This window comes from Halichondria panicea, chromosome 9 (genome assembly GCF_963675165.1).
Source record: "Halichondria panicea chromosome 9, odHalPani1.1, whole genome shotgun sequence".
Lineage (NCBI taxonomy): Eukaryota > Metazoa > Porifera > Demospongiae > Suberitida > Halichondriidae > Halichondria > Halichondria panicea.
Window position 1 is genome coordinate 2147458 of NC_087385.1, and position 12389 is coordinate 2159846.

The 12389-nt window shown below is 40.0% G+C and overlaps 1 protein-coding gene across 1 annotated transcript; it reads right to left on the reverse strand.

Annotated features, from left to right (window-relative positions):
* Positions 1 to 4237: 4237 nt before the first annotated feature.
* Positions 4238 to 9126, reverse strand: LOC135341302 (fibropellin-1-like). Its single transcript, XM_064537817.1, has 9 exons — positions 8869 to 9126; positions 8645 to 8799; positions 8473 to 8576; positions 8344 to 8411; positions 8196 to 8291; positions 7716 to 8150; positions 4633 to 7665; positions 4534 to 4570; positions 4238 to 4479 (listed from the first exon to the last, which is right to left on the reverse strand). Exons 1-9 carry the CDS (start codon positions 9083 to 9085, stop codon positions 4476 to 4478), a joined length of 4149 nt encoding a protein of 1382 aa, XP_064393887.1. The 5' UTR covers positions 9086 to 9126; the 3' UTR covers positions 4238 to 4475.
* Positions 9127 to 12389: the final 3263 nt, after the last annotated feature.

A 12389-nucleotide genomic window follows, 5' to 3' on the forward strand; every position in this document is an offset into this window, starting at 1 on the left:
ATATTGTACTTACTAACAAGTTTATTCCATAAAGTTACAGTGTGTGAGAAGAATGAGTACTGGTACATTGATGTTCGAAATCTAATTGGTACCAGGGAGAGCCCATTAACTGAACGGCTATTGTAGATAATCTCTCTTCTTTCAACCGATGGGTTGGGAAAGTCTATCATGTCATGTACAATTTTGTACAAGTGGCACATTCTTGCAACTACTCTTCTTGTCTCCAGACTTGTAAGTCTGGAGACAAGACTCTCTATCATCTGATATCTGCTGCACAAAATAATCATAATTGAGCTCTATATTTCAGAACATTTACCTTTGTATTCCCTTGATTCTAAGTGGATGTCATGACGTACAAATCAAACTCAATTTATAAATTTTATTGTGTTCACTTTCAACATTGCTGCGAAAAAGGGTTTGATAATTATCATAAAATCACCTACCATTGGAGATCCTGCCACATTATAGGTTGTTTTTCTATTGATGCAGTTTGTACCACAATATTAGAAACAAGTAAGAAAGCACCAATAGCTATAGAACCACACTAGCAATCGTATCTTTAGTACATGATAATTCAATATACCAAACTGCACAATGGTGGAATTTAGTCCTGAACCACTGAGTCTGCAGTACGTCAACACCACTGAAACCATCTGGACATACACAATGTGTTATAGAGCCAATTCCTTCGACACAAGTGCCAGCATTTTGGCATTGATAAGCGGGTTCTTTATCACAGAAATTATTATCACTTTGGCACTGATCCCCACTGTAACCATCAGCACATGCAGTGGCGTGTATAACCGGCCAGGGACTTAGGTGGCTTGAGCACCTCTCTGGCCTCCCAGACAACCATGGAACTAATCTATCATCAGCACTGGTCTAGCTACTAACTGTGCAGCTCTATTGACTTTTATAATGCAAAGTACATTGTCAACGCATAGTGGAGGATCTTCAGGGTCAAAAGGCCTTAATCATAAACCTGCTTCTGGAGAATTTTAATTGAATTCCACTCATCTACTCTTTTTTAGTATCTCCAATTCACGTGGAGCGAGCTGAGTAGAAAGTCCTCCGGAAGCAGCTTTATGATTAAAATCTTTTGACCCTGACGATCCTCCTCTGGGCAACGCTAGCTCAAGCCATGACCACGCCCAATTGAGCATGCGCAATGAGCATTGGCAGTAGATATATTATGCAGTGACATCGCAATTTGTCGGCCACGCCGTGCGGCCGTGCGCGCAGCCCTGTTGTCGGAGAGTGAGCGAGCGGTCCCTCGTGTAGGATGCCCCCCCCAAACCGCCCTCAGAAACATAAACTGTACCCACCACTCCAAAGTCCTAATCAACACCTACCGACAAGATATCAACCTGTTTATTGGTGGAGAAATGTTACTATCACAAGAGGGGACCCAATTTCTATGGCCATAGCCACAAACCCCATCATCTATAAGCTAAGATCTGAGCACACCAAATTAACGAGTATAGTTTGCCAACTATACCTCAGCATCTGGTGACCTTCACAGCCTAAGAAGATTCTCGCCATTGGCTCAGACTACGAAATGCTTCCAAAACGTGGCTTGTGGTGAAAGATGAGAAAGCGAATGAGGTGTTTGGAAACATTGAAGTCCGTATATCTGCCTCGGCTCAGCAATTGGAATGCAGTTTTTCCAGGAAACCTACGTCCAACATATATACTTGGGTAGAAGAAATTAAACGACTCTCTTCAATAGGCATTACCTAACCACATAGCGCATTTTCTGTTTTACACATGGTTTCGCTAGCTGATGGACGTATTTGTCTCGAACCACCTCAAGCATCGCTAATCTCCTTAAGCCACTCAAAGAAACTAGACAGCTCCCAGCTCGTCATGGGTATCGCAAATCCATGCGAAACAAGCTCCTGCCAGTTCACCATGAGCGAGTCGATCTCAGCACCACAGTCAGTTTGATACTTGACCGTATACGAACATACATTGAAGTATGAGCAAGGAACAATGCAAAAATTCCGCTGGCAGATGGAGGGCAGAACAGCAACGGTGAATTGAATGAACAACTACCAAACAATCTGAGGAAAACCGTCGGAGTATGCTCGGAGAAAGGTATACCTCAAGCTAGGTAACAGCTCTGCTAATCACAGAGCATGGTTTCATATGTGCCTTTAGAGATGCTCTTTGTCTCCGATATGATTGGCGACCTCAGAACCTACCTTCTCACTGTGTCTGTGGATAGCACTTCACAGTAGAGCATGCACTCAGCTGCTCTAGGGTGAGGATTTCCAAACAATGAAATATGTAACATTACAGCAACTCTACAGCATGTGACCATAGATAGAGTAGAAGAGGGATTGGAAACGGAAGTACCCTCGAAGTACCATCCGTGTATCTCCGCGGTTTAATCGAGGCTTACTTTTTAACACGAGGGCTAAACATGAATAATTCATGAGAATTGTTTTTTCTCTGTATAAAGAAGTCCACGAGCAGTTCTGCTGCTAAACATCAACTTTCTCTAATACTTGAGGCCATTTGGGACACAGGACACTATTTAGTTACAAAGCCTTAGCTATATCAAAGGTACTATAGGAACACAAGCATGAAAAAGCGCTCTGTGTACCTCTAGCTACTTCACGACAATCTAGATTATATTTTCTTTGTTTCCAATTGATACCTACTATCAGGGGGCATGTGATTCAGTAATGGGGGTAGCTCTGAGATGTATGCTTTGTACACAATAAGTTTCCCGGGCTTTTGCGGGAGTTATGAGGAGATACACGGATGGTCCCAGAGCCACTACGTAGACTTCATTGTAAAACATCACGTGAATCACTTCCGTTTCCAATCCCTCTTCTACTCTATCTATGATGTGACAGATGAGCAATTACAACTCAGGGAAACCAACCATGAGGATGGCACTCGCCTTGATGTTGTTGCCCAGAGCTTCTGGAGCGATAGGCAGAGTCCAAGGCCGTAGACAGCGGGGGGGCTGTCTACTACTGCATTCCAAAATTATTGATCTGCACATGCCCAATGAGATGTGGGAAAGGCTATCTGATGCGCATGCTGGCTGCTGAGTAGGCCTATGCAAATTTTTTAACCTATTAATCAAATTATTTATTCTCACTTGATCAGCCTATTATTCAAATTGATTACACCTATTATTAAACATACCCAGCAGCGAAATAAAACACCTATACATTATATAGCACCAAAAATGGGATTAAGTCATTACTTTTTAATTTTCAGCAGCGAAATGACACAAAAAATGTGGTTTCAACATTGTGGACTAACAATCACAGATTTACTGCCATGTAAATGTGGGCGTGTTCTGAGCTACTGCGTATGTGCAATTCAATGAATATTATTAAACTATTTTCACAGTGCTTATTATTCAATTCGTAAAAAAGACTGCCTATTATTCAAAAAATTATTCCGGAATATTTGGCACAGGCCTACTGCTGAGAATAAGTTATGACCTGTAAAATTCTGAGCTCCACTGCGCCTCTGGGAATCAGGCACCTTCCTATAGTTCAAGCTACCTTGTTTTAGTTGCTCTAAGTTGGCCCGTGCCACAGCAACTTGTTGGAAGTTGCAATACTCAGAGGATATGAAATAAGATGCAGTTGACCTTTTTTTCAGCTGTTATTTTGCCACCCCTGCAAACCTAAGCTATCTACGGCTCTCCAGAGTGTTATGTCAGGGTTTTTGACCAGTACACACCTACCTATATCGCTGCTCCACCATGGTCCAGAGCTACAGAGACGGAGCTAGCCTCCTTCACAAGGCCTAATTAGCCTCTCTTCGAGGAAGAGCGGCCTGGGATCAAGGCTAAGACGGAGCATACAAACAGCGTGTGAGAGAAATTGAACATGGCTCGTTTTCACCGTTGGTTTTCTCTGCTGCTGGAGGGATGGGTCCGACAGCAGGGATTGTGTACAGCTGTGATGTGCAGTGAACCAAAACAATGTTTTCCCTTGTGGAATAGCTGTATGCTGCGAGCTGTCTGTTATTGTTTGCAAACAAGAATCTGGAACTGCACACATTTTGGGAATCTCAAAACTGAACCCAGTAGATTATGTGTGCTTTACTGTTATAATTGTGAGTCATCGAAGTTAAATTTACCTTCTAGTTAATTAACAATCACTCGAGGTGAAGTCTCTAGAACTGCACTGTCACTATATATACTTCTTTTGACGCAGTTTGCACCACAATATGTTATCGAAACAATATTACGAAACAACTCGTACTTCAAAATAATTGCTATCCCAATTTGCATGTGTGTATCACCTGCAACAAAATGGGTGATTACAATGACAGAATGTGTACTATGTTTTATACACACCAAATTGTAAATAGATTAACATAAAAGTTCGATGGTGTGTGATAGAAATAAGAACTGCAGCATTGGTGAGCTAATAAGTATAAGTAATGTAGGGTTCTTCATTATCCATTTTTGTGTACGAGTCAAAGTTTCTGCATATCAATCATCTACAAAAAAGAATCAGTCTTGTAATGAGCTCGATTTTACGTATGAATACTTACCTTTTTGATATCTTTTTGATATTTTGGTTTTGAGCGCCTATAATTATTAGTACAAACTATAATTATACTTAATGACTCCATTTTATTTCTTGAACTTACCTTCAACGTTACTCTCATAGGTAGGGTTCGATATCATGACACCTCCTACCACTGGTGGTCCTGCCACATTATAAATTCTCTTCTTTTGACAAAGTTTGCACCACAATACTAATAGTAGCATTAATGTTGCCAGAAACAATATTAGCAAGAAAGCACCAATAGCTATAGCAACCACACCACCAATCGTAGCTTTGGTACATGATATTCCAAAAACCAAATTGCACAAATCTTGAGTAACATTGATAGAATTTAGTCCTGAAAGTCTGCAGTCAACACCACTGAAACCATCTAGACATACGCAATGTGTTATAGAGCCAATTCCTTCGACACAAGTGCCATCATTTTGGCATCGATAAGTAGGTGCTTTATCACAGAAATTATCGTCACTTTGGCACCGATCCCCACTGAACCCATCCATGCAGTCGCAGCTGGTCTCAGTTCCAAAGCCCTCAATACAGCTGCCATTGTTCGTACAATTAACACCCAATTCCTTGTCACAAAAGTTGTCATCATTATCACAACGATCTCCACTAAAACCCAAAGAGCAGTTGCAAAAATTTGTTAGTCCGAATCCTTCGATGCATATCCCATCATTAAAGCAGGAGGTTTCTTTGCAGAAATTTAAATCAGTTTCACAATGGCTACCTGTAAAACCAGCAAGGCAAGAACAGCTAAACATTGGGCCGAATTCCTCTACACATGTTCCATTGTTCTCACAACTATTACTAGTGCAGGCAAAGAAAACTGTGTCGTCCTGATCGCAAACACTCCCAGAGAAACCATTTGGACAAATACAACTCATTTTTGTTCCTGTTCCATCGACACATGTACCTTCATTTGCACAAGTGTTTGGCTCACAATAATCAAGATCGACCTCACAAACATTACCAGTGAATCCATCCATGCAGTCGCAGCTACTCTCAGTTCCAAAGCCCTCAATACAGCTCCCGTTGTTCGTACAGTTAACAGCCAAGTCTGTACCACAAAAGTTGTCATCATTTTCACAATGATCTCCACTAAAACCAAAGGAGCAGTTACAAAAGGTTGTTAGTCCAAATCCTTCAATGCATATCCCATCATTAAAACAAAAAGTGGCTTCGCAAAAATTTAAATCAGTTTCACATCGGCTACCCAAAAAACCAGCAAGGCAGGAACAGCTAATCATTGGGCCGAATTCCTCTACACATGTTCCATTGTTCTCACAACTTTTACTGGTGCAGGCAAAGAAAGATAAATCGTCTTGATCGCAAACATTCCCAGAGAAACCATTTGGACAAATGCAACTGATTCTTGATCCTTCTCCCTCGATACAAGTGCCTTCATTTGCACAAATGATTGGCTCACAGAAATCAAGATCAGTCTCACAAACATCACCAGTGAATCCATCCATGCAGTCGCAGCTAGTTTCAGTTCCAAAGCCCTCAATACAGCTCCCGTTGTTCGTACAGTTAACAGCCAAGTCTGTACCACAAAAGTTGTCATCATTTTCACAATGATCTCCACTAAAACCAAACGAGCAGTTACAAAACGTCGTTAGTCCGAATCCTTCAATGCACATCCCATCATTAAAGCAGAAGGTGGCTTCGCAGAAATTTAAATCAGTTTCACATCGGCTCCCCAAAAATCCATCAAGGCAAGAACAGCTAAACATTGGGCCGAACTTCTCCACACAGGTTCCATTATTCTCACAGCTAATACCAGTACAGGCAAAGAAAGCTGTGTCGTCCTGGTCGCAAACGTTCCCAGAATAACCATCCGAACAAATGCAACTGATTCTTGATCCTTCTCCCTCGATACAAGTGCCTTCATTTGCACAAGTGGTTGGCTGACAGTAATCAAGATCGATGTCACATCTTGGACCATCAAAGCCGTCATTACACCCACAAGAAATAGGCTCACCATTGGTTTCAGAACAGTTTCCATTAAAGCTGCAGCTATTCTCAAGACAAATTTCTGTTTCACACTGAATTCCACGATGGTTAATAGTACAGTTACAGGAAATATGGATACCAATACCTTCAACACATGCTCCACCATTGCGACAAGAGTCCTGGTCACAAAATGGGAGATCCAGCTCACAATTTTGACCGGAAAATCCTTCAATACATTCACATGTTGTCATTGTTCCCACACCTTCAACACAAACACCACTGTTCATACAAGTTGAATCAGTACAAAACTCGAGGTCAGTTTGACAAGCATCTCCTGTGAAACCAATACCACACTCACAAGAGAAAGCTCCATTTCCAAGGCCAGCATCAATACAAGTACCACCATTCATACAAGGTCTACCATTACATGGGAACAAAGGTATACCACAGTTAAGACCGGTGTAGTCTGGGGTACAATCACAAGTGTAGGCTCCATAAAATAGGTTGTTACAGGTTGCGTTATTCAAGCAAGGGGCCTCATCACATTCATTGATATCAACAGCACACGTATATCCTATGAAACCCGTCAAACAAGTGCAGGAAAATGTTATGTTTCCATCGATACACGCATTACTACCAAAGTCACTGCAAGGACCAAACGGAGCTGGACCAAATGAGCAATAATCTATATCGTTCTCGCATAGGCCACCAGACCAGCCTGGGTAACAATTGCATGTGAAGCTGTTGATGTCATCTATACACACTCCATTTTGACAACTGGGACTAGCACTCTCACATTCATTAATTTCAGTTTCACAAAATTCTCCAATAAATCCATCGATGCAATCACAAAAGAAAATACCAAATCCATCGATACACGTGCCATTGTTACACACTCCTTGGTTTAAGGCACACTGATCTATTTCAATCTCACAATTCTCACCAGTAAAGTCAATAGTGCAGTTGCATGTGTAGTTTGTAGTGCCAATGTTCTCACAGGTGGCATTGTTAAGGCAAAGGCTTAGAGCACATGGGTTGAATAATGTCTCACAGAATTGACCTGTGTATGCTGGATGACAGTCACATGTGAAATTGAGTTCTCCACTTGTGTTTAGTGCTCTGCAAATTCCTCCATTGAAGCAGTTGATATCTTGACATGGGCCTGTGTTGGAATAGTGTATAAAGTGTACATGGAATTGTTTACATACTTACCTGACGTCCTAGTGATTGTAACAAACAAAGAAGTATCAATATCCGTGGGTACCTCCATACTGTCTGCTAAACTCCCAAATACCACTGCATTCAGATTTAGACTGAAAATGGCCAAATTGTCACTGAACAGTTGAACAGGAATTGTATCACGAAGAAAGAGCTGTTCTTGAATTACAATGAAATTGTTTTGTCTGTCTAAACTTGCAAGTGATGAAACCGGATAATTCTTTTCTCTAGAACCACTGTTATATCTAAATATATTCTGAATTGTTTCGGTTTGTGACAATGTCAAAAATATACCCAAAATACTATCAAAAGCTATTTCATTCACTATCACTGTGTAATTCAATACTCCTCTACCAACTACAACATCAGCCTCATCGAGAGTCAAGTAATAGGCTGTGGCATTAGTTACCAGTGTAGATGATGCTGGCCCTGTAATTAATTATTAATGAATGTTATAGTTATTTTGTATCTCACATTGTTGGCAAGTTGCTGTTGTATGATCTCCATAGGAACCAAAGGGGCACACGTCCGTGCAGTGAGCTGTCAATAAGTATTTCGGTGGTTCACAGGCTGTTTAGCAGTGAACAGTGGTTTATGTAAGCAATAATTATATATCACTTACAATGTTCATTTATTTCAATAGTTCTCAAATCAGCCCAAAAGATGTGCATTGACTGTACCACTGTGTATCTAATACCAAGGTTGATAATTATTGTTAACACACACTTTCAAGAACGTTTGTTTGTCTTACACAAAGTATACTGGACCTGAGCCCTCCAGGGGAGCTGTCCATTCAAATGTAACATTTATCTTACTGCTCCCATTCACATGGGTGACTGCACTGCCTAGGGGGTACTGTGAAGGGGGTGGTGCAAACAATTATTCATTGTTTAGGTGCCGTAAGAAACTATAATAATTCATACCTGAGCTTGATCGCAACTTTGAAAACCATACTGGTTAGGGTTGGTGTTTAAAGAAGTAAAAATGCCGGTAACATTGTCAGGAAACCTAATCTTTCTTGCTTGAATTAGAAAGCCTTTGAAACTCACCGAATTGGAATTGTTGGCTTGTAGTATCACTGTGTGTGTGTTGTGAAAATATTTTGTATAGCTACATTTGTCTTCCTATTATAATAATTATCTAATACCTGTGTAAGTGACCCCAGGCACATATTGAAGTACACCGCTAGGAGCAAGAAATTCTTCGATATCTAGTTCATATGGGTTTGTTTCCGCTGGTTGTGATGGAGTTCCATGGTTTGGCTGTAAGGTAGAACATGCTTCAGGTGGAGCTCCTGATGAATAGCCATCACTTTGTTGCATTAGTGCAGCAATTAAACTGAGTATAATAACGAGTTGATACATCTTTTCACAGAAACTGTGTGCTATATAAATCTCGGTTAGCTATAATTTCTATATGACGAGAATAATACAATCGCATCTGTTGTGTGGTGTGCAGTGAACCTAAACAATGTTTTCCCTTGTGGAATATCTGTTTAGATGCAGTGAAATGTTTATTTTGTCCTTGGCGTTTATAAACATTAACTTTGCAAAAATTTGGAATTGTACAAACTCAGTGACACCTTGCATTGACTGTACCACTGTGTATCTAATAGCAAGTCGATATTATTGTTAACACACACTTGCAATAGCGTTTATTGTTTGTCTTACACAAAGTATACTGGACCTGAGCCTTCTGAGGGAGCTGTTCATTCAACAGTAATGTTCATCTTACTGCTCCGTTTCATATGCTTATAACTCACTGCAATGGGTAACTCCGCTACGAGGGGTACTGCAGGGTTGAATATAATTTTTGTTTGACTGTTTTCAGTAATATTACTTACCAGAGGATCACGGTTTTGAAAATCATCTCGTTGGTGTTTGAGGAATGAAAAATAATTCTGGTAACTTGTCAGGAAACCCGTTGCCTGAATTAGAAACTCACTTAATTGGAAATGTTGGCTTGTAGTATGACTGTGCGTTGTGTGAAAAAGAGCACATTTAGTTGCATAGATTTACATGCTCTTCTTCAATAACTATGCTAATACCTGGAGCAAGAAAATGTTCACACAGTGTAGTTAGCTCAGAATTACGGATTTGTTTCCGCTGCATGGTGGTGATGGAGCTCCATGGTTTGGCTGTAAGTTAAAATAGGTTTGAGGTGGAGCTCCCGACGAATAGGTTGTTTTTGCAACTATAGTGTAGCAATTACCCCGAGTGCAATAATAATTTTAGTTGACAGACTGTAATATAGGGTAGCTATATTGCCTGAGAATAACATATTGTTGTGTGGTAGTGTGCAGTGAACCTAAACAATGTTTTCATTTGTGGAATAGTTGATGATTTATGTGGAAATGCAGGAAACTGTTTTATTTTGTCTTGGTCATTCGTAAACAACTTAGTTAAGAACCTGTAACTGCAAACATTAAGAACTGGACCTAGATAAACTATGATTATATGTGTGCTTTATACAATGATAAAAAAAAACACTCGAGGTGAAGCCTCTATTTACACTGTGTACATACGGTAGTAGAGTTTTTTGGGAACGAGCTATCTTGTATCCTGAGCAACATTATTATAAATACAATGCTAAGTCATGGAACAGTCATATTTGATAGAGTAAGTACATAGGTTTAGTTTGATAATTATTGAGTTGTTCATAGTTGCTTCATTCTTGTGTGTGCGAGTCAAGGTTTCTGTTTATCATCTGTTATCTGCTGCACAAAAGAATCATAATTGTTTCAGCTTTGTATTCCCTTGAATCTGAGTGCGTGTCAGTACTCACTGCTTCTACAACTTGGTATTGGAGGCAGCATTTTCAAAACTATTGGTAATATTTGGTCACAGTTAACGCACATAACAATATAGTAACCATGGTGATAATGTTATCAGATGAAAGGTATTCAATACATTTTGGGAAAAATAATGTGCAATTGACGAGATTAAAAAAAAGTAGTTCTTTATAGTACACTAACTTGTTCAAGAAAAATCAGCCTTAGCCTACCGGTGACTCAATTTATTTATTGTGCTCACCTTCAACATTTCTAGTATTATGCGAAACAAACCCCGATCTCAGCACCACTATCAGTTTGATACTTGACTAATCTGATGTATACGAACCTACAACGAAGTACGAGCAAGCAAGACTGAGGAACAATGCAAAAAAAATCTGCTGGCAGATGGAGGCCAGAACAGCAAGTGAACTGAATGAACAACTACTAGGAAAAGCGTTCGAATAATTATGCTCAGAAAAAGGTATATACACTCAAGCTAGGTAATAGCCTTGCCAATCATAGAGCATAGTTTCATGCTTTACAAGGAAGCCTTTAGAGATGTTCTTTGTCTCCGATATGGTTGGCAACCTCAGAACCTACATTCTCACTGTGTCTGTGGACAGCGCTTCACAGTAGAGCATGCACTCAGCTGCTCTATGGGAGGATTTCCAACAATAAGACACAATGAAATACACAACATCACAGTAAATCTCATGAGTGACGTATGTACAGACGTGGGATGGAATTAGCTCTACAACTGTGACAGATGAGCAATTCCAACTCAGGACAACCAACCGTGAGGACGACGCTCTCCTTGATGTTGTTGCCCAGAGCCAGAGCTACAGATGGAGAAGAAGAAAGTATACGAACAGTGTGGGAGAGAAATCGAACACGGCTCGTTTTCACCATTGGTTTTCTCTGCTACTGCAGGGATTGTGTACAGCTGTGATGTGCAGTGAACCAAAACAATGTTTTCCCTTGAGGAATAGCTGTATGCTGTGAACTGTCCGTTATTGTTTGCAAACAAGAATCTGGAACTGCACACATTTTGGAAATCTTAAAAACTGAACCCAGTAGATTATGTGTGCTTTACTGTTATAATTGTGAGTCATCGAAGTTAAATTTAAATTATACGTTCTAGTTAATTAACAATCACTCGAGGTGAAGTCTCTAGAACTACACTGTGTATAATTATTATACTTGGCAGTCGGGTTTCATTTGTCACAAGCTGCAAGTCTCGTTAATCAACCTTTTAAATGAATAATAAGTCTTGGAAAGTCATACTAATTAATTTAAGTGTGCTATAATTATGAGTCATTGAAGTTAATTTCGAGTGCTACATGTTCATAGTTGCTTGTGTATGAGTCAAGCTTTCTGCTCATCAATTATCTGCACAAAAGAATGATAACTGCAGCTCAATACTCAGTATTAAACATGAACACTTACACCTTTGCGCTCTCCTCATTCTGAGTTCATATCAGTACACAATAAACTTATTTCCCGTGCTCACCTTCAATATTGTTGCGAAAAACTGGGTTCGATATCATGACACCTCCTACCACTGGTGATCCTGCCACATCATAGGTTCTCTTCTTTTGACGCAGTTTGCACCACAATACTAATAGTAGCATTAATGTTGTCAGAAACAATATTAGAAAAAAAGCACCAATAGCTATAGCAACCACACCACCAATCGTAGCTTTGGTACATGATATTCCAAAAACCAAATTGCACAAATCTTGAATAGAATTTAGTCCTGAACCACTGGTTAGTCTGCAGTCAACACCACTGAAACCATCTAGACATACGCAATGTGTTGTATAACCAATTCCTTCAACACAAGTGCCATCATTTTGGCATCGATAAGTGGGTGCTTTATCACAGAAATTATCGTC